The 23,387-nt window shown below is 37.5% G+C and overlaps 1 protein-coding gene across 10 annotated transcripts in view; it reads right to left on the bottom strand.

Annotated features, from left to right (window-relative positions):
- Positions 1-497: 497 nt before the first annotated feature.
- IL13RA2 (interleukin 13 receptor subunit alpha 2) overlaps positions 498-23,387 on the bottom strand; it is a 69,948-nt gene continuing 47,058 nt past the window's right edge. For 5 of the 10 annotated variants that reach the window (XM_082716403.1, XM_082716405.1, XM_082716401.1 and 2 more), the window contains 9 exons: positions 20,764-20,887; positions 18,299-18,450; positions 16,560-16,713; positions 15,464-15,584; positions 12,548-12,732; positions 11,230-11,405; positions 9,523-9,667; positions 1,460-1,575; positions 498-644 (listed from right to left, as the gene is read on the bottom strand). In XM_082716403.1, coding sequence (XP_082572529.1) covers positions 594-644; positions 1,460-1,575; positions 9,523-9,667; positions 11,230-11,405; positions 12,548-12,732; positions 15,464-15,584; positions 16,560-16,713; positions 18,299-18,450; positions 20,764-20,854 — 1,191 coding nt within the window. In that variant the 5' untranslated portion in view covers positions 20,855-20,887 and the 3' untranslated portion in view covers positions 498-593. Of the gene's footprint in view, positions 645-1,459; positions 1,576-9,522; positions 9,668-11,229; positions 11,406-12,547; positions 12,733-15,463; positions 15,585-16,559; positions 16,714-18,298; positions 18,451-20,763; positions 20,888-21,176; positions 21,197-23,387 lie in introns of those variants that run through there. The other 5 variants (XM_082716407.1, XM_082716400.1, XM_082716408.1 and 2 more) reach the window with 2 other exon arrangements.

Below are 23,387 nucleotides of genomic sequence, written 5' to 3'. Positions count from 1 at the left end.
CTGCCAACTAGTACAGGAAACTCCCAAGCTTTTACTACATATTTGTGACATCTGGATTTTTCAAATATGATCTCTCTACTCATTTCATTATTTTCAGCCTTCCTATGCATTCATTTCTTCCACCTTTTTCCACAAAATATAAAGCACATATTTAGACTATCAATGTACTGAAAACTTCTTATTTCTTATTAATCCTCTCCACAGGTTAATTTTAAAGCCAAACGACTTTACTTATGGTGACTACATTCATCCCAAGTATTATTTTTTTTTTAATGAGAATCTCATTTTCCAAAATTCAACAATATTTCTGGCTTAGTGCAAATTATAAAATCACACTGTTTTATTAACACATCAGTGATTAGAATCTGACCCAACCCTTGACTTCTCTATGTGTAGTACTCTGACTATGCATTAATGAGGAGAAAACTTAATAGAATCCAGAAAATGTACTACTAGTTGAAGGTTTGAGTATTCTAAAGTCTACTTAAATACAACAATGCTTTTAAAACAAGATTTATTCAATATTTGGTGAAAAGCTTCAGTTTAATAAGACTCATATTTAACATTTGGTCATAAGACTGAAAGTTAATGAGTCAAAAAAATGTCTCCTGATGAGAAAAGACTTCTTTTTTTGCCTGAAAGATCTGAAATTAAAAAAAGAGCTCCATTATTAACAAATAATCAGTAATAACACAAACTATTTCAACTCAGATTAGTAACTCAGAGAAATAGATTTTAAAAAAGCGTTCAGCAGAGAAATACAGTGAAACATTTCATGCACATTCAAATTTCCCTTTATCTTTAAAAGACTTGGCATTAAGATATTTTTCTACAAATCACAGTTTCTCCTTAAAGCCCACCAATCTTTATTGACCTTCATTTTCTGAAATTGTGTAACATTTGTACAGCTTAAATAGGAACTATCTAAAAACAGCTCACAGTACAGATTATTACTTTTTATGGATTCTATCTCCCCAACTAGAGTATATAAACTCTTGGAGGGCAGACACTATCTTTTTCAATTTGGGGGATATTTGCCTGTGACATACTAGTAATATATTTCTAATATAATTAGTAATTACTAGTATAATTAGTAAGTTATATTACTAATATATATATATATTCAGTTTAAGTCACTCTTTCTTTCCTCCCAATCCTGCTTTTCTCCTGTAACTCTTTCCTTATATTGTTCCCTAAACTAGAGGTGAATAGTGTTTCATATTCCAAAACATTATTCCTATATTTCAACAAAAGTAAATCCACCTCCAAATTTAGCTTTATAGGATTAATTTTTTAAATTATTGTATTTTCTGAAGACATCATCATAATCCATACAACATCAGTTGTATATCCACAGTTTATAGGAAAAATTATAAAAACATAGGTCTATCAATTCTAAACACAGAACATTTATTTGTTAGCTACTATCTCAGACTAAACATTATGTTATACAACTTACCGTTTTCAGTAAAGCCCTTTGATTATACAAAAGCAGACAAGTTATTAACAAAACGAACAGTGAGATAAAAGCAAATGGTATCAAGAAAAATACTACGGTTTCCTTCCATTTGTCACCTAGGATTAAACAGTTAAAAAAAAAAAAGGAAAGGTTAGATGTTTACAATTTTTTTATAACTTTCATCTTTTTTTTTTTTGAAGATTTTATTTAATTATTTGACAGACAGAGATCACAAGTAGGCAGAGAGGCAGGCAGAGAGAGAGAGGAGGAAGCAGGCTCCCCGCGGAGCAGAGAGCCCGATGCGGGGCTCGATCCCAGGACCCTGGGATCATGACCTGAGCCGAAGGCAGAGGCTTTAACCCACTGAGCCACCCAGGCACCCTACAATTATTTTTGAAGCTAAATTAGTTTGTAAGTAAGCCAGTAACTGGTGAAGAACTGAGTTAAACTTGGAAGCCTCTGCCATATTTGCTAGTGCATAGGTACCACGGTTTTGTTTGAGTATAGCATACCTTCCATTTGTGCAATTTGTATATAGAACAATTACTTGACTAAACGTCCCATCTCTTCATTGCACTTGGAAAAACAACTCCCTAAAGCTCAATTCTTGTTTTCCGATATGATTTCATTTAAAATTTTACCTTGTGAAATTTCATACCAAAATGATGAAATATTAGCTAAGTGATTAGAAAAACAGGTCTTGTGTATCTCTTAACTCTTACTAAGTCAAAGTTTTATATCACCTAATGCTATAGTGAGCAAAATCTGGTAACAGGGAGCAGAATACATAACCAGAAAATACACCACCTTGGCAAGGGGATTATTTTGAGCTGAAGGCAATCAAGACTCAGCAGACGCAGGGTGCCTGGGTGGCTCAATTCTTAAGCTTCTGCCTTTGGCTCAGGTCGTGATCCCAACATCCTAGGACTGAGCCCTGAATCAGGCTCCCTGCTCAGAGGGAAGCCTGCTTCTCCCTGTCTCACTCCCTCCCCATGCTTGTGTTCCCTCTCTCTATATATACATAAATAAAATCTTTAAAAAAAAAAAAAAAGACTCAGCAGACTCAAGAAAAATGTTTACCTCTCCCTTAACCACATAAAAGAATTTTTATTTATTTATTTATTTATTTATTTATTTAATGATTTTATTTATTCTCAGCCTGGTCTGAGAGCAAGCTATTACCAGAAACAACTTTCATTTGAATGACCTATCTGTATGGCAGGGGAATCATGTAATTACAGTAGCATCCCACCACCATCAACATCCTTATCCATGGGGGCGTCTGGGTGGCTAAATGGGTTAAAGCCTCTGCCTTCGGCTCAGGTCATGATCTCAAGGTCCTGGGATGGAGCCCCACATCAGGGTCTCTGCTCAGTGGGGAGCCTGCTTGCCTCCTCTCTCTGCCTGCCTCTCTGCCTACTTGTGATTTCTCTCTGTCAAATAAATAAATTCTTCTAATAAATAAATAAATAAACAAACAAAACCAAAAAAAACCCATCTTTTTCCATGGTTTTGCTTTCTATGGTTTCAGTTACGAGTGGTCAACTGCAGTCCAGAAGCAGATGATCCTCCTTCTGATGTATAATCAGATCAACAGTAGCCTAATGCTATGTCATAATGCCTACAGTATTGCCTCACTTCATCTCATCACTTAGACGTTTTATCATCTCACATCATCACAAGAAGGGAAGATTGAGTATAAGGTATTTTTAAAGACCACATTCAGGGGCGCCTGGGTGTCTCAGTGGGTTAAAGCCTCTGCCTTCGGCTCAGGTCATGGTCCCAGGGTCCTGGGATCCAGCCTAAAATCGGGCTCTCTGCTCAGCAGGGAGCCTGCTTCCCCCCAACCCCCTCTGCCTGCCTCTCTGCCTACTTGTGATCTCTGTCTGTCAAATAAATAAATAAAATCTTAAAAAAAAAAAAAAGAAAGACCACATTCACATAGCTTTTATCACAGTATATTGTTATAACTGTTCTATTTTATTAGCTATTGCTGTTAAATCTCTTTCTGTGCCTACTCCTAAATTAAACTTTACCATAGATTATATAGGAAAAAACAGTTTATAGAGGGTTCAGTACTCTCCATGGTGTTAGGCATCCATTAGGGGTCTTGGAACATATCCCCTGTGGGGCTATCCCCCTCTTCCTATTGTCCTGTGAATTACCCTTCTCCTACTTTGAAAAGCCAGGTCCCAGTCCCATTCCTTAGCTCATGATGGCATATAAGCCTCAACTGCCCTAATTGTCCTTGGGTCTCACATTTCCATGGGGCCCCTGTACTTATGAAATTAACTTTTTTTATTGTTAATCTATCTTATATCAGTTTAATTATTAGAGAAGCCAAAGAACCTAGAAGACTAGAAGGAACATTTTTCCTCCAGAACAGTTAGTGTATTCGGCAGGATAAATTTTAACTGGCTGGCAAGAATTCTTACTATGTGAGTCTCCTAGATCTCTGCCTATAGAGTCTCATGAAAGCAAGAGTGGTGAGAGTCCTTTTCTTTTCTAAATGTAGATTAACAGGAGAAAATATTTATGGAACAAGTTCCTTGGGTGCAGTACGTCTGGTAAAGATTTGGTATTAGTACTTTTGTTTTCTATTAATCCTTTGCCTTGGTTTCTTTTTGTCACTTTCTACAACTTGAGAGCTTGGCTTTATGACCAGTGAGAATATTCTGCCAACCAAAGGGTACATGTACCAGTGTGCATTTGGCAGAGAGCTGAACAGGCTGTGGATCTGAGCAGACGGAGTTAGGCCTGGGTCCAATGTAAAAACAGAACTTGGGCTAAACTAGTCTAGACCTAGGTTTCTTGGTCTGACTCTGCCAGCTGTCAGGGGAATTTTGTCTTAAGGGGTCTCAGTTCATAAGGGGCCTTTGTTATCTCAATTTTTGTTGTCTCGTTGTGATAATAAAGGTCTTTGTTCTCTTAGACTGAATCCTGTGAGGGCTGTATCTGGTGTACTCTCCTTTGCGATATCTTTTGTGTCCATAGAGAGGCTTACTGATTTGAGTCACTATTGAGATTAATAGATCTTACTTATCAATGGCCAGAAAATGGATCTTTTGAATTAGATTTCTAGATTGAAGCTTTTAGGGAGCACTCATCCTATTGACAGCTGTGGAAAAACTAAATTTTTTTCCACAGGTGCCTGGGTGGCTCAGTTGTTGAGTATCTGCCTTCGCCTCGGGTTGTGGTCCCAGAGTCCTGGGATCAAGCCCTGCATCGGGCGCCTTGCTTGCTTCTCCCTCTCCCCCTGCTTGTGTTCTCTCCCACTCTCTCTGTCAAATAAATAAATAAAATCTTTTAAAAATAAAAATGGAACACAAAGGAATATAATATGGCAAGCCTTAGGGGCTCCCTTAACAAAATGGAAGAACAAAGATTAGAAAAAAATTAAAGTCTACATCCAATGTAAATTCTCCTTTTCAAAATCTGGCTCCATCTGCCTAGTTCAGCTTCCCCTTTCCTCTAACATTTACAGAGAATACTCTTGCCTGATCTCCAGGTCCAGGGTATATGGGTTACTTGTGTAAATACTGAAAGCTAGGAAGTGATTTTAGCAGAAGCACCCAATAAGGGTGGTGGAACTCATTTTGCTATCCTTTATAATTCCTACTTTCCAGGGCTCTTTAATCAGGCTCTACCAGCTTCAGGTCTTCCCATATGAAGTCCTTTTCAGGTATATCTTGGACCCTCACTGTGAAGAATTCATGTCCCAGGGACAGCAGCTATTCTTTTAAATTATAAAGCCCCTTTACTTTCGCTTTCAGATCATACAAATTTAGAGAGGAGTTGGAAAGATTAGTGGCCATTCAACACCCCTACTCACAAGGACCTTATTAGATGCTAACGGGTGTTCTTCCTACCGGTATATTGCAGTTAAGAGACAAATCATATGGGTCCCTGAGAAAACTTTCCTCCGCCACCCTCCCCCCCCCAAAATATGACCAGAATTGCTCTTAGGCCCTCCTACAAATGATCAGCTGACAGCCAATGTTCAGGGGCAGATAGAAGCAACAGGAGATGCTTCCCTCCAACTCTGGAACAAGGGTGAATTGGTCCAAGTTTAAATTGTACACTCAGAAAGAAGGCCTTTGCTTAAAAGGTTTGCTTAAAAGTTTTGCTTAGAAGTTTTATACAGACTTTACAAAGGCCCTATGCAAATTCTTCAACATCAACTCAAATGTCCTCATATTCATCCTTCCCTGAAGGAAGGTTCCCGTATGGGCCCCTCCCAGAGTTGATGAGACCCTAGGGGATTTTCTCATAAACTGCTATGTTATTCCCTTAAACAGCCAAGGGAAGCTAACACTAAAATTAATTAAAAACTTTGCCAAATTCTGGAGTCTACAAAGGGCATCTTGGGAAAACTGGTAGAAGCCAGCAAAGGGTGAGAATTCTTATCAGAGTCAGCTCTCACAAATCTCTGCATAGTGCTCAAGAGAAGAAAATAAAATTTAATATTGTCCCTTCCTTTTCAAATCCAGACCCACTGGTTATTGATCCTGTCTCTCCCAGAGATAGCTAGCTATATGCCTTCTTGCTTGTCTCGTTTGTGTGTCCTACAAATCAGGCTTGGATTCCTGCTGCCTGGGACATGCAGGTGCTTGATTCCTTCCTAGGGCTATCTTTAGGAGTGACTCTGGATCTTCGGAAGGTAATATCCTTTACATCCTCCTTGGGGCCCCTCTTACACCAAGTGGGGATTGTTAAGTACTGCCAGAAAAACTGTTTGTCCCAGCTGAAAATTCACAAGATAGTCTAAAGGATTCTTTAGCAGTTCTATGGTCACAAGTTGGTCAGACACTGAAAGCTGATACACAGAGCCTGAAAGAATTTTTTTTTTTTTAGGCTTCCTTCCCTAAACCGAAAGGAAATTATGCACCCAGAAAGAAAAACCTTCTGAAGCCTTTGTAAAAGGATTTACTAAAACATTCCAAAGATCCGTGGTATAAAAAAGCAAATTGAAGATAAGGTACTTTAATAGGAGGATCAACCTCTTATGTCATTTAGGGTGCAATCCAGTTGTTGGAGAAAATAAGAATAATTGTCCTTATCTTACAAATCTTTACAGAATGAGAAATGCAGCTGTAGAAGTAGTTTAAAGTTCACTTCTTCCTTTTTATCCCTCCCTAAACCTCCCCTGTTTATTTCTAAAGGCTTGTTAAGTATTGTAACAATTCTGGCCTTAGGAAACTAAAGTCCTTGTTGGAGGAACAAGCATTCTTTCCCTCTGTCTTTGGTAAGTGCTTTTATCTAGGTTATCTCTTTAAAGTACAAACTTCAGGGAGGTAATTCTTACCAGAAGAACTCAAAAATAAAAAGGTCATTTGAAACTTAGATGAATGCTTCTCACAAATACTAATTTGTATTATTGTACCTGATTCAATGGCAGTATTTTTTAAATGGAAGCTATAAGTTTTCTGTCTGTATATTTCTAGTTATTTATTTTTTAACATTTTATTTGAAACAGAGAGAGTGAGCATGCATACACAAACGTGCGTGCACACACACACACACGTGCACACATGCAGGGGGGAAGGGCAGAGGGAAAGGGATAAGTAGACTCCCTGCTGAGCTTGGAGCCCTGCTGGGGCTTGAGCCTTGCTGGGGCTTGAGGTTATGACCTGAGCAGAAGTCAGAAGCTTAACCAACTGAGACACCCAGGCGCCCATTTGTGTGTGTTTATATATACATGTATTGTAAGATATTTTTCTGCCTATGGATAGTACTGTCAAAATTAATTTGTAAAAAAATTCTATTTAACCAACTTAAAGAAAATTAAACATTTATATAAACAATTCTCAGAAATATAATAAGAAACTAACCCAAATGAGTTTCAGGTTTACATGATCTGGGAAAATACTGGGTATTAAAACTACTTTAAGTTTGTTGGTTTAATTAAAACAGGTATGTCTTTCAAGTTACCAGGATTAAACATAATTCTTTTTTTCTACCAAGGCTTATTAAAGGTCAAAAGAGTTCATGTTATCTCTTACAAAACTTGTCAGCATGAAAAAATAGTTTGAGATGACGGTTGACTTTGTTTCATGTCTTATCAAGTTTTTGTGAGTAATATAAACATAATTGAGAACAATTAGATAGATGTTTATGAAATAAGAGTTTTTAGGTGAATTTTTTTGTTTCCCCAACTCTTTTTGGTAACATAAAACCTTAAAAGTTTTGGTAAGTTAGGGGCACCTGGGTAGCTCAGTGGGTTAAAGCCTCTGCCTTTGGCTCAGGTCATGATCTTAGGGTCCTGGGATGGAGCCCTGGCATCGCATCGGGCTCTCTGCTCAGCAGGGAGCCTGCTTCATCCTTCCTCTCTCTCTGCCTACCTGTGATCTCTGTCTGTCAAATAAATAAACAAAGCCTTTAAAAAAAAAAAAAAGTTTTAGTAAGTTAAATGAAGGATAGCTCTAAATATCCATAATATAGTAATAAACAAAGATCATTTTGGGGGCACCTGGGTGCCTCAGTCCTTAAGTGTCTGCTTTCAGCACAGGTCATGATCCAGAATCCTGGGATCGAGCCCCTCATCCGGCCCTGCATCAGCCCCACATATGGCTCCCCACTCAGTGGGGAGTCTACTTCTCCCTCTGCCCCTTCCCCAATTCACTCTCTCTCTCTCTCTCTCTGTCTCTCTCGCAAATAAATAAAATCTTTTTTTTTTTAAAGAAAAAAGACATTTTTATTTTATTTATTTATTTATTTAAAATTTTATTTATTCATTTGACAGACAGAGATCACAAGTAGGCAGAGAGGCAGGCAGAGAGAGAGGAAGGGATCTCTTTGATCCCTGCCAAGCAGAGAGCCTGTTGTGGGGCTGGATCCCAGGAACCCAAGTTCATGACCTGAACAGAAGGCAGAGGCTTTAACCCACTGAGCCATCAGGTGCCCCGAAAAAAAGACATTTTTAAATAAGATAAAATACTAAAACATTAATTGCTGAACATAGGTTTATCTATTTTTTCTTCCTATTGCTAAAGGAAAAAGATAACAGGCTCAAAATGGAGTCCCTTGTGCTAAGCTCCACACCAGAAAACTAAGACTTAAAATCTAACTTAATTACAGTTTCAGCATTGTGCCAGGGACATGACCTTTATCAAGTGTCTGGAATTACCTGATCAGTACTAGTGAGATAATCTGCCTGGTGGACCTCTGACCCCTTTCATCCCATAAAGGAAAGTGACCTTTCCTAAAATAATCCATAATTTTCCCCCTTCTGCCTATAAAACCTTCCATTTCATACAGCTCCTCAGAGCTCCTTCCTATTTGCAAAATGGGATGTTGCACAATTTATAAATCTTACATAAAGCAAATCAGATCTTCAAATTTACACAGTTGAATTTTGTTTTTTAAACACTATTACAAAGAAACTACGATATTGGGGTCTGTCGGTAAGCATGTCTTGTGTTATAGTGAAAGACTATATTGTGAAGAAACATATGTTTCTAGAAATTATGAAATGTATTCATAAATTTTCCAATCTAAAGCATGTTGGCAAAATATACAATTCACAATTGCTTTAGTTTCACTATAAATTAAATTTCTAAGGATTAAGAATTCTAATTAATACATATAATTAAAGCTGCTAGAAATAATAAGGAAAACACATCTGTATGCAAGGATAGTACGATATGCATGTTTGGTAAGAGAGGTTATGAGGAATGGAGATGCATTTTTTGTTGAGGAAAAAGAAAGTAGTTTTATCCTAAAATCAAACTGGTTGTTTCAGAAGGAGAATGAAGATAATAAAAGACAAATTATATAGAAAATTAGGAAGAAAGAAAGAGAGTCATACCTTGTGTTCTTAAGTTGGACTAAAATAGAATTCATTTATTACAGGGGATATAAAATTAAACTTTAAAATCAGTAATGCACTTTCATAAAACTGTAGCTTAATTTTCTTTTCTATAAATCTATGTTTGAGGTGCTTGCTAATTTATCTATTTATAGACTATATGCAAGAGCATTTTTATTTCCATTATTACAAAACACATTGAAAGAAAATATATTTGTTACCAAATAGCTATTCAGTTACTGCTCTTATCTCTTACCTTTCCAGCATTGTTCATCACTCCACTCACTCCAGAGTCCATCATCTGAGCAATACATATTTATTTTACTTCTTACCAAAAAGCACAATTTTTTACTTTCATTTGATGTTCTGGTGATTTGAATCTCATTTTCAACTGTGGTAGTCTGAAAGCCAAGTAAAAAATAAGATGCTATTATTTGATCTAATTGCAGCTAGATAGATCTCATTTATTTGACTTGTCATTTTGGTAGCAGATTTTATTACATGAAATATACATATCAAATGACAAGAAAGCTATATACCAAATCTTTTTTTTTTTTAATTTTATTTATTTGACAGAGATCACAAGTAGACAGAGAGAGAGGAAGGGAAACAGGCTCCCTGCTGAGCAGAGAGCCCAACGTGGGGCTTGATCCTGGGATCAACCCTGGGATTATGACCTGAGCCGAAGGCAGAGGCTTTGATCCACTGAACCACCCAGGCACCCCCATATATCAAATCTTCACAGCGATTATCTCTCTGCATGGTGGGGTTTTTTTTATTATTTTTCTTCCCTTCCTTATCTGTATTATAAAATTTTTCTATACTAATAATGGATCACCTGTAGTAAAGGCATGTGGGACAGAGCAAAATGTCTACATAGCTTTATTGTTTATGATAACCAGTATTTGGAGTAGTGTCAAATTTCGCAGATTACATAAACTGGAATATGCTACAGATACTGAGTTAGCAAAAGGAGCCATCATGTGAATGTTATTTCTATGGAAACTACAGAGTTCATACACATAAAGTCTTTTTTTTTTTCCTCTCTCTCTCTCTCTCTCTCCTTATTTTGGCTAACTGCCATAAAAGCTACATAACAGTGCTCAGGGCTTAGCATGAAACTTCTTCAGATATGAGAATACACAAGGCTAGATGTTCTCAAAGGGAAAAAAAAAAATCAATGAAGAAATTGCTTGAGTTTTGCATTTCAAAGAACTGAACAGTATCTCTCATCCAAAATAACAGCTTCTATTTTATTGTATCTTTTCTTGGGAACCGGCATAACATAGTGGACTGGGACTAGCTGAATAATTTGTAAGTCAATTCATTTTCTTGGGACTTGTAAATCAATTCAACTCCCAGTTTTCTTCTTATCCGTAGGTGAAATTAATTGATTAGAACTAATGGCTCACCTATGCGTCTCCACCACTTTCTAAGTTGGAAATCAATGAATAAAATTAACTTATAACAATGTAGGGCTAAAGGCATCATCACACTGTTGTTACTGGGGGGTAATGAGTTTTGCAATCATTGTCTCCTTCCTCTGTCAGCCCCTCTCCTGCATTACCAGCAATTCAAGTAGCCCTGTCAGAGTCTAATTCTGACATGATGCTTGTTCCTCAAGAAGTGGTTTTATTGTGCTGTTTTCCTTTTCACCAAAGCCCTCATCATAACCCATCTCATACCTGCACTTGGCAACTTTAATTTATTGGCACAATATTAGAAACAACTGATTACATTATCTCTAAAGTCCTAACGTAGCTTTAAAATTTCTATGACTGATTATCCTTTCAGACTACAAGCAAGCATCTTTCTTTTGTCCCCTACATTATATTGTTTTCTGGAAATTATACTAAGATACATGTCATATTCTATTCCTTATATGGATAGCAACTGATTTTGGTTCTCGTATTTGCTTATTTTATTAAGTCTATATTTAAAAAAAATTAAAAACTATGTTTACGTTTTTTCCAAACAAATGCAATGTTCGTACCACCCAGGTAGTGTCATCTTCGGTGAATTCAATTTCATAAATAAAACATTTGGCTGGGATGGGTCCTTTAGGCATGCTCCATCTCAGGTTAACTTCCTCTGAATTCTCCACAGTAAGACTAAGGTACTCTGGTGGCAAAGGTTTAACTGAAAAGCGAAAGGAAGTCATTTCAACATGGAAGTCATTAAGTTTAGCAGTAGCTCTTATCAAAAGCTAGGGACACCTAGTAAGAGAAATCTCTAACATAAATCGGATGGGTCAAGACTAATCTCTACAATGTGAATTAAAATCAAAGTTGCTTGGCAACCAAGATTAGTTTATTGAGAAACTTGGTTATTTTGGAAACTAAATTTTGGTAAATCACATATTGACAAATATTTAAACCCAAAAGAAAACTTAGAAGATCCAAATCATTACAGTCATTTTTCCATTTGGTAGCATTAGGAACAGCTGCCACAACAATTACCACTACTATTTTTATCAATAGCTAACTCTCATTTAGACCTTATGATGTGTCAGGCACTGAACCAGGGATATCACATCATAAACTCACTCATGGCGGTGTCTACATGGCTTAGTCGCTTAAGCGTCTGTCTTCAGCTCAGGTCATGATCCCAGGGTCCTGAAATCGAGCCCCTCTTTGGGCTCCCTGCTCAACAAGGGAGTCTGTTTCTCCTTCTTCCCTCCCCCCATCAATCTGCAATGCTCTCTCTTGGTCGCTCTCCTCTCAAATAAAATCTTAAAAAAAAAAAAAAACCTCACTCATGTCTCACAATAAGCCTATGAAGTGTCCTCTATCATCCTCATTTTACTGATAAGGAAATTGAAACAGACTTTAAAATTTGCCCAAAGTTATACAGCTATAAACTGGTAAATCTAAGATTCAGATCCAGGTATGGCTGACTCTAAAACCTGACATTATTGTAACACTAGAACTAAGAACTCCAACTCAGAATATCTAACCATTTGTGCATTGAGATGTGGGAATAAGGGATTCTATAATTACTCCATTATTAACTCTAGACCAAAATACTTTACAGCAGACCAATGCTTTGAAGCTAGGGAATAAATTGTAAATTCTAAATAAAAATTAAAAAAAAAATTCTTGCTGAGATTCCTTATTCCTATACTTTTATATTTAATAAGAGCTTCTTCATATACTCTCTTGGCCCTCATTTCTTAGGCTTTGCATTTCCATAACTTTTTCTATATCTTTGTCTCCATCTCTTCTCTTCCATGTGATTGTAAATGGCTTAAACTAGAAACATTTTGAAGTTGTTTAACTCACCTATATTTTGAAGCTGAAAAATAAAATAGCTGGGTTGGATAGGATGGGATTCTGATGATCCATTAACACAGATATAGAAATCTTTATAGTCTGATGACTCCAAATGGGGAAACCTGCAACCTGTATTTTTTCCATTAGCCTTGATGTAATCGGGGCACTGTATTGCGTGCTTCAAGCCCTCAAACCTGTAAAAAGAGGTATTGTAAGAATTGTGCTTCCCAATATCTTAAAGTATCATGGTATTCATTTTTCAATTATTTTAAGATACCAAGTGAATAAAAAAATCATTTAATAACATCCAATATTTATTGGGCACCAACTCTGTGCCAAATCCTATGCTATGTGCTAGAGATATAATAATAAAGAAAGCATATTTGATAATTTCATGGAGATTACAATCTGATGGGAGTCTTTACAAAATATCAAGGATAAGGCAAGGATTCTTACTCATGTATTGAAGTGATATTAACTTGCCCACAGGATTTGTGAATCAAAGAGTAAGATTTCTATTTTAAAAAAACCTAGGGTTTAAATATATAATGCTGGGTGATGTTGTCCTTTTAATATTGTACTGGAGAACTTATATTAGAAGAAAGCACATCTAAAAAGCAGACTTACAAAATACTGCTATGTTTAATAAAATGAATGATAGTCCTCTGAAGATACCATACACATCAAGAGCTAAGCCTCAGAAAAGCCAACAGAGGGGTCAAAAAGAAAAAGAGCTGTCTGGCAAATATGTAATTTCCCATTCTCTTTGACAAGAAATGTTGCCATATCACTCACTGAAAGTTAACCTCTTTCCAGTATTAAAGCTAATGGGAATTAGGGTGGATTTCCCTACTGATTTTCAAAACACAAATGTCTGGTTTATTTTCCTAAATTATATTTTGCAATGCAAAAGCAGCCAAAATCCCTCTTGAAATTAGGCCAAGCTAGTAGCTGACCAGGTGCTGATACAAATGGCCAGACTTTACTGAATTCACTTTTTGCCAAGTAGTCAGGTTGTTTCCATTGTTTGTTTTGTTTTTTATCCCAAGTTGTTATGTATTTGCATGAGGGGGGTGATAACAGAATTTTATGATAGTGAAAATCACTTTATTTTTTAACACAATAGCTGCCAGCAGCTAGAGAGAGGGAAGAAAATACAAGCATTCTATAATATATTAGCTTTAATTTCCCTTTTCAAGTAGTCAAGTATTTACTTTGGGCAGATTTTGCAAAGTTACAGTCTCTTGGTTAGTTCACCTAATTTTGTTTGGGAGACTTGAGTTTTAGGCTTGACTTTACCCAGATTTACTATGTGCCAGCGTGAAGCCTCATGGCAACCTTATTTTCCAGTTTCTAAGATGTCAATATTTACCCCTCACTACTAAGATGAGGATAAAGCTATGTCATATATGAACTACAATGTATAAAAGGGTATACTTTCAGCCTTTTTATCTAGAACAGTGCCTGGCATTTTATAATTGCTTAAAATTTGTTGAATTAATGAACAAATAAATTAGACTGTAGAGATTGACCCAGCCAATTCCAGATGAAGAAACCCCAGAAAGGAAAATGGCTTGCCCAAGACCACCAAACTCAATGATGCCAGAGCAGGCGTTAGAACCTAGTTCTCAGTATTCTCAATAGCTTATGGCTTATCAGTTATGTCTTATGATTTGTCTAAAAAAAAAAGCCATGGGTCTGAAACACAAAGAGTAACACTTTGTCCTCTCTTGCTTTTTAACGTTATTTAATAAATGCATAAATTCTGATACATATTTATCAATGTACCAATACTCTCATTTAATGAATATTTTGTGATGATCTATGATAGGCATAGCACAGCACAGATAGTGAAAAGAAATGTAAGAAACAGTTCGTGCCCACTAATCACTTAAAAATTTAAGGGACCAGACAAAGCACACATATATGACAAAAATTTAAATGTCATTCGGACAAGGAATTAAGAGCTAAAATAAGTAATAGTTCGGAGAAAAACTGAACAGAAGTTGATGTGATCAGTAAAGAGTTAATGAAACTGAATACCAGATGGGCCTAAAAGATGGGTGATGGGTAAGGGTTAGGGAGAAAGCCAGAGGGCATTCCAGATAGTAATGCACACAAAGGCATAAAGAATCATAACAGAGGTGAGAAAGAAAATGTAGAGATGGGTCTAAATGGAGTGGAACACTCACACCAGAGATAGTAGAAGGTAATGTTGGAAGAGCAGTGATAAAGTGAGGCAGACATTTGAATGCCAGACAAGATTTTTATCCTGGAGCAATGAAGAGCCACTGGAAGGTTTTGATATATGAAAATAGCAATATAGAAAGATAAATCTGGCTACACTGTGCAGAATGAATAGGAAGGGAAGAGCCTGGAAGCAGAGACCATCATTTGGGAAACTATGGGAGTCATCCAGTTGCGGAACAGAGGTGAGCCTACAGTAGAGTTCTTACAGTAGAGATGGGAAGTGAAGAACAGATGTGCAACCTTGAAAAGCAGTGTCAGAATGCAGTGAACAATGTTATCATGAAACAATGAAGGAATGAAGGAGATAGAAGATTCAGATGGCTCTAAGTGTAAAGCCTCAGTGATAGTTAAAAAAGGGAAATCAGGAAAAGGATTCAGCATTAATAGGTACCTGCCAAAACTTTTTAGGTTATAATCCTATATATCTAAAGGATACAAAATTTAATCCAGTACAGGAACAGTGTTGCATTCCTGTATCACCCCATAGAGTGACTTCCAGTAGATACAGCCTAAACCTACTTATCCCCCCTTGAAAACCCCAAATAATTGTAAGCAACCTTCATCATAAATGCAACTCCGAAAAATAATAAATTCAATTTAGTAAAAATAGTTATTCATACTATAATATTTACAGATACTTTCTTAATATGGAATTCTTATTATAAAAATACTTACCAGTAAAACAATTGGTAATTGGTAACCAAATGGGCACTCACACCAGGTTTCCAAGAACAGAGTAAATGTTGCCAGTTGTAATATACACAGTCCATTTCCCGAACTTTGGTATCCTCGTTTCCTAAAGAATGAATGAACTATCAATGCCTGAGAGGCATGGTTATGAGTAATTTGGGAAATCACTATGCAATTTAATTCATTTCTTTTGATCTCTCTATTTCATTTAGCAATCAATATATAATCAGGAATATTCTAAAAGGAAATTATTAGAAGTCACTTCACTGTAATGGGGCATGTAAAAATCAAAAAACTTTTGAGGGCTCATTTAATGGTACTAGTATAAGCATATGAAAAGGTACTAAATGAATAATTCTAGGATGCAGGGTGCCTGGGTGGCTCAGTTAGTTGGGCAACTGTCTTCAGCTCAGGTCATGAGCCCAGGGTCCTGGAATTGAACCCTGCATCAGGCTCCCTACTCAGCGAGGGCCTGCTTCTCCCTCTCTCTCTGTCTGCTGCTCCCCTTGCCTGTGCTCTCCCACTCTCTATTTCTGTCAAACAAATAAAAAATCTTTAAAAATAAAAAAAAATTAAAAATAAAAATTATTCTAGGATGCTCTGAGCAGTTGAGCAAATACTCACATACGTATTTACTAATATGACCTCAAAACTGGGAACTATAGGAGCACCTGGGTGGCTCAGTGGGTTAAAGCCTCTGCCTTCATCTCAGGTCACGATCCCAGGGTCCTGGGATCAAACCCCACATCGGGCTCTCTGCTCAGCGGGGAGCCTGCTTCCCTTCCTCTTTTTCTGCCTGCCTCTCTGCCTGGTTGTGATCTCTGTCTGTCAAATAAATAAAATCTTTAAACAAACAAAAAAAAACCTGGGAACTATATTAACTATATTAAGATGCAGGTTTTGCCAAATTTGTTTGCTGATTTAAAGGATTCAAAATGGCCAGTCATCCACTCCTAAGAAGAATTCTATCTGCTGCCACACTTTCATTTATACATACAATCTAGTAAATAAGGGTTAAGGGCCTTATGCCCTGTATGGGTTGTTCTGACAGTATTAAATATGAAAAGAGCTTTATTTTAACCTCTTGGTGATGTCCAATAAGTAGCTTCTGACCATGAACTTCGAACTTCCAATCCATTTGTGCATTGTGCTGGCACAAGTGTGTGTATCTTTGCTTCAACACCTTTGTTAAGATCAAACCCATCTTTGTAATATAGATTCTTGGTAATGACGGTCTGTTTGATAAGAAGATGAGACAAAGTCAAACTTACAGTGACAGCATCATGAGCCACATTATTGGGGCTAAGAAGTCACCCTGGAGTGATACCAATATCTAAGAAATTCCTAATGATTATCAGATACAATGTCCTAGATATTTCTAGGCAGGCTCATTTCTGCATATTGTATCGTTTGAGAATCTTAACATCTTATACAGAATAAACCCAGGGGTGCCTGCCTGGTCTAATGGGTAGAGCATGGGACTCTTGATCTTAGGGTTGTGAGTTCAAGCCCCATGCTGGGTGTAGAACTTATTTAAAAACAAACAATGACAACAAACGAAACAAAACCAAAATAACCCCCAAAAAATCTGGAAAAGAAAAGAGTCTCTATGCAAGATCTTGAGCTATAACAAACTTGAAATCAAGAGATAATTTTCAGATACCATATGCCTATTACATGACAAATGTTTCTAATCACATTTCAAGTATCATTTGAACTCTTCAGGAACCATATACAGTAAAACCTGGGAGGCAACTGGAGAAAGGCAGACAAACTATGAGCTCCCAGAGGACTACAATCATGTCATTTATCCTTGTATTCTTGATACCTAGCCAAGTGCCTGGCACAAAATGTTGCTCAATAAATGTACTTGAATTGTCTCTTGAAACTACCTATGAATTGAGGAAGCTAACAGTATGCCTCATACAACAGAAATCTTTGAACATGCTTGACTATGTCCTTAATAAGTCAATAAAGTTTCACTGAACACTTACTATAATATATGCAAAGAACTATGCTTTGTTCTGGGGTCAAGTGCAAAGATAAATAAGGCTTAATTCCTACAAAGAAAAAGCTTACGGTCCAATAGCCTATATAAGACTCTTATACAGGTATTTACGTAACCATAAAATACAGTAAAATGTGTAAGTATTCTTCAAGGCTATATTCCATGTAATCAATTTTTTTTTTCCTACACTTCAAATGGTAGTCTTAATACTGGGTGTGGTAAAAATAGATGTGGCAGGATACTCAGGCGATAGCAGCAGGCATGGCAGCTTATTATTTCTTTTTTTTTTTTTCTTTTAAAGATTTTATTTGTTTATTTGACAGACAGAGACCACAAGTAGACAGAGAGGCAGGCAGAGAGAGAGAGAGGGAAGCAGGCTCCCCGCTGAGCAGAGAGCCCGATGCAGGACTCGATCCCAGGACCCTGGGATCATGACCTGAGCCGAAGGCAGCGGCTTAACCCACTGAGCCACCCAGGTGCCCCAGCTTATTATTTCTTAACAATAACTATTGAGAGGGTGCCTGGGTGGCTCAGTCGGTTAAGTGTTTGCCTTTGGCTCAGGTCATGATCCCAGGGTCTTGGGGTGGAGCCCCACACCGGGGTCCCTCTTCAAAGGGGAGCCTGCTTCTACCTCTGCCTCTGCTGCCATTCTGCCTACTTGTGTTCTTTCTCTCAGTCAAATAAACAAATCTTTAAAAAATAATAATAATAATAGCTATTGAGATACAGGATTCAGAGTGGACACTGACATCAAAAATTAAAAGAAAGTTCCTAATAATCACAACAAGTTTGCATGTGCTTGCTTTACTTACCTTCCAATATTTGCTACCAATGTTTCGGTATTTTAATTCATACTCTATTGGGCAGTCTTTCAAATTATCCAGAAACAGTGGAGGTTGCCATTGCAAAGACAGATAACCTAAATATCCAGGGTCCACTATCTCAAAATCCTCAGGAGGATTAACTGAAATAAAATCAATAAAATATTTTTACTTTTTTTCCTGTATCTTATGACAAAATTTGCTAAATCTAGATCACTTCCATATGTCCACCAGGTGGTGAATAGATAAATAAACTGTAGTACATCTATACAATGGAATATTATTCAGCCATAAGAATGAAGTACTGATCGACGCTACAACATCCAAAGGCCCTGAAAACTTTAAGCTAATTTGAAATAAATCAATCACAAAAGATCACATAAGACCAATTTATATGAAATATTCATAATAGGCAAATCCGTAGAGACAAAAGTCAATTAGTGGTAGCCAGGAGCTGGAGGAAAGGAAAAATAACACATGACTACTGTATAAATATTTGATTTCCTTGGGGAAGGGGATATAAATATTCTGGAATTGAGTAGCTGGGGTTGTTAAACAAGTATATTGTGAAGATACTACAGACCACTCAACAGTACACTTTTTTTTTTTTTAAAGATTTTATTTATTTATTTGACAGACAGAGATCCCAAGTAGGCAGAGAGGCAGGCAGAGAGAGAGGAAGGGAAGCAGGCTCCCTGGGGCTCGATCCCAGGACCCTGGGATCGTGGCCTGAGCCAAAGGCAGAGGCTTTAACCCACTGAGCCACCCAGGCGCCCAACAGTACACTTTAAAAGTCTGTGTTTTATGTTATGGAAATCATATCAATAAAGCTGTTAAAAAGTCTAGATTAGGGGCACCTGGGTGGCTCAGTGGGTTAAACCTCTGCCTTCGGCTCGGGTCATGATCTCAGGGTCCTGGGATGGAGCCCCGCATCAGGCTGTCTGCTCAGAGGGGAGCCTGCTTCCCCCTCTCTCTCTGACTGCCTCTCTGCCTGCTTGTGATCTCTGTCTGTCAAATAGATAAATAAAATCTTTAAAAAAAAAAAAGTCTAGATTACTGCTATATGCAAATATGACTTTGCCTTACCTAGCTACTAAGTTTTCACAGAAGCAGGCAGTTGAACATGGAGTTATCTCTGTGGTTATATAGACCAGAATTTGGCCTAAGATGGGAACACTTTATTACATAAATCTCTCTAATACCAAGAACCAATCAGTATTAATTCAGTGTTTACTATATGCATATAACACAAAAGGGATAGGAAATGTAAAATATGACTACTATGGCTTAATGCCTTAAGGATTAGAACAAGCAGATCTTGTCATTCCATTCTGGTCAACTGAATTCTCCAACTAAAGTTCATTACTATCCCAGGGAAAGCCAGGGCCACTCTTCCGAAGGACTTAAGAAAAAGTGTGAGGCAGCTGAGGAGAGTAAAAAGCCCATTTTATTTGTCGGGAGGAGCAGTGGACGGCAATGGCTGCCCCAACTGGTGGTTTAAAAAGCAAATGAACAAGTAATTCTATAGATTTTCTCACTAGCAAATCTAATAGTACTATAGTACTGCCCTCATGTTGCCTTTCTGCTCATAATTTCCTTTCATTTTTGCCCATTTGTTCATTTTAATGCCTCTCATGATACATATTGAGGTGAAGAAAAGAATCTACAAAAAGATTGTAATTTGCGGTACAAATTATGATTTGACATGGGACCCCCACCAGGTACCAATAAAGAATGTCTCTATTGAGGATAAAATGACAACCCTATTGTTTCAATTCTTATACTTACAAATCTTTGTGAAATGAATTGTTCTGATTACCTTCTGCAATAAGGAAAATTCAGTAGACATGATTTAATAATTCTGTAATTATGTTTAAATTTTACTTTTTAAAAAATTTTTATTTTTTTTAATTTCTTTTCAGCGTTCCAGAATTCATTGTTTAGGCACCACACCCGGTGCTCCATGCAATATGTGCCCTCCACAATACCCACCACCAGGCTCACCCAACCTCCCACCCTTTGCCCCTCCAAAACCCTCAGTTAGTTCCTTAGAGTCCACAGTCTCTCATGATTCATCTCCCCCTCCAATTTCCCCCAACTCCCTTTAAATCTCTGCATATTTTTCCGTATTTATCTAATTATCTCAAAGATTAAGGACCACAAATAAGTTTCCAGTTAGTTGAGTATTAGGCAATGAGATTTCAGATAATTAACCTATTAGAAGACTATATGAAAAGGTCTGGAAAGTGTCTTTTAGCTTGACTTTTATCCTGCAAAATGTTTGTTACCATTAGTTACCTTAAACATGAGGCTGGCTAGTAAGAACATATCATTTGTGTATGGACTTCCTAAAATATTTCCAGTAATAATCTATCTACTTGTTATGCACTTCTACAGGGTAGGTTGAAAAGACAGTTAATATCCTAAAGTTTAAAAGTACTCCATTATTGGTTTACCTTTTATCTCAGCATTTGAAGGCACAGAGACAAACGTTGTGCAAATAAGCAGGGTACAGAAGTGTCTCACATCCAAATGAGCGAAAGGCATTTCTCCAAGATTAAATACCTTGAGATTTCCACTCTAAGAAGGAAAAATACATTTTAACTTTGTTACTTCAAATAACTAAGACTAAATGTGATTAAAAACACATTTGATAACTCTGTGTGCCTTCAACTAGGAATTAGGAAAACTGTGCCCCTTTGAACCATGGAAACAGAAAAAATCAGGTTTGGAACCAATAACCTAGAAAGGGAGGATTCTAGGCTCTTTTTTCCCTAACAGTTAAAAAAAAAAAAAGCAAAACAAACATATAAACATATAACTGCTTGTATCCCTTCATATCGGCCCCCCAACATAGACTTTTCCATACATCACATGCTCTGGCCAGGATAGGATAACTTCAAATAACCTTCAGCCTGAAGACTGAGTCAGACCCACCAGAGGGTCCTTATTGGATCACAGTGGGCGTTATGACATCATTAATCTCCATAGCAACCCTCTCCCCTAGCAACAAGATACATACACTGATACATATACTCTTTTCTGAGATTAAAAAGCATTTGAAAGTTATCTGATTACCAAGAAAGCACAGAACCTACACCAAAGCCTCAGACTTTTTTTGCTCCATAAGTATTAAACCACCATCCTCTACTCTCTATCTGTTTCTGTTTGCTGTATCAGCAAATAGCATTCTCATCTTCCCAGTTGCCCAAACCAGAAACCTGGGAGTTCAACTTCTCCCTCTCCCATACAACCTCTCCCATTATCACTACCCCTTCCAAGATGAGGAACTTATCATTAGGATTTCATTATCCAGTCTTTCTTGTCTCCAAACCATCCTCCATACCACATACAGCCAGAATGACCTCTCTAAAAAGCAAATCTCACTTTTCACCTGTTTCTTAAAACAACACTTCACTGTCATAGAATACAACTTAATAGTCTTTACATTCTTGAAGAATATTGGTTGTATGACCGAAATTTAAAGGATTCATGTCTCCACATAACGACTTAATCAAAACCTACTCTTCTTTCAAAGAAAAATCACTACTCCCAATTTTATACTTTTCCTTGAGTCTATACTCCTGGAACCAACAATTTCACAGGAAGTTAAGGAGTAAAGGTCACTATACCAATATTTAGTGATTACCTTTCTTTTCTCTTACATAAATTCATTAAGCAGGGGAGACCCTCTCTCCCTGTACCACCCTCTTCAACCTACCTGGACCGTCTGTAACATTCTAATGTTGCTAGGTTTCAATTATTATCACACAGGACCTTGAGATCAAACTATTAAAGCCAGCCATGTATTTTGGAGGCTATGTTAGCCCAGCCTCATTTATATGTTGGGAAGTAAAACTCAGACTTGCCCAAGATTACACAGCAAGTTAGTAACAGAGCTGGAAGTAAGACAGAAACATGATCTCCCTAACTCAGTGTACTTCCACCCTATGCTGGATCCCACGCGTTTGAGGGTTATGAAACCTTCCTCTGGGACTCCAGCATTTAAGTCTTCCTTCAATTAGCTAGCCAGGCTGAGACCACACCATGCTCTTGTTTTTCTATGTCTCATAAAATCATAAAAGAATAATATTTCTCTTACTAATGTTGGGTTCGTGGTCAAAGGAGCGAGACTGATACAAAGCGAAGGTCAAGCCAAGCTTTATTTTGCGCCAAGAATCGAGAAACTGACTGGCCAGGGCCATCTCTTGCAAAGAGGAGACCTCTCTCTGCCTTATAGGCTAGCTTTTAAGGGCAAAGGCCATGTGGTTGGGCTTGGCCACGCACAGGTGGCCAATGAGATTGTAACACACAGAGAAAGCTGCACAGTCATGCTAGGTCACACATGGGTGGCCAATTGAATTACAATTTACCCTAGTACATATTTGACCTAGCCTATCACTTTGGTCAGAATTAGCGCCCAAAAGGTGTCCAGAGGGCAGGGCCCATACTCCTTGGTAGCTAAGGAGACAGTATGCTCCCCACTGATCAGATACCTCCACCTGGCCTGACCCGCCCTTGTATTTGGGCTTTGTTACCTAGGACTGGTTTCTGGGACTTGTTTTTAAGTAAGTTCCCGGGGGGCGGGCACGGGGTCAGTTTAAGTTTTACTGCATAAACAACAAAATCATTGTTTAACCAGATGGAGCTGCTCTGACTAAGTAGGCTTACACTAAGATCGAATAAATCTCCCTCGATTCCTCCCTGCCAACATGCAAACCCATTGCTGTCCTCTAAAGCATCTGTAAGTAGTAGGTAGGCCTGTCAACAGATCTTCCACAGAGCTGCTCTCATGGATTGAGATGAACACTCTGGTTACATTCTCATCTAAGGCAGCACATAGGTCTGACAAAGAGAAATCCCTTCCTATTCCTAATAAGAACAAATCCAATCAGAGCTCCCTTAAACTGCTCCCAGAAAGATCTTGAAGTTCTCTCTTCTTTATCAATCTGTCCTTATATATTTTCATAGACCTGTTTCATGTGCAGCACAAATGGTGAGAGTTAAAAATCCTTTGTTTCTGCTCCTTTTATAAGTTACTGAAATTTGATTTCGGCTACCAAATCGCATATTTCCTACA

The sequence above is a fragment of the Mustela nivalis genome (assembly GCF_964662115.1).
Source record: "Mustela nivalis genome assembly, chromosome: X".
NCBI lineage: Eukaryota > Metazoa > Chordata > Mammalia > Carnivora > Mustelidae > Mustela > Mustela nivalis.
Note: the sequence above shows the minus strand (reverse complement) of the source record. Positions and strands in the feature narration are given on the sequence as shown.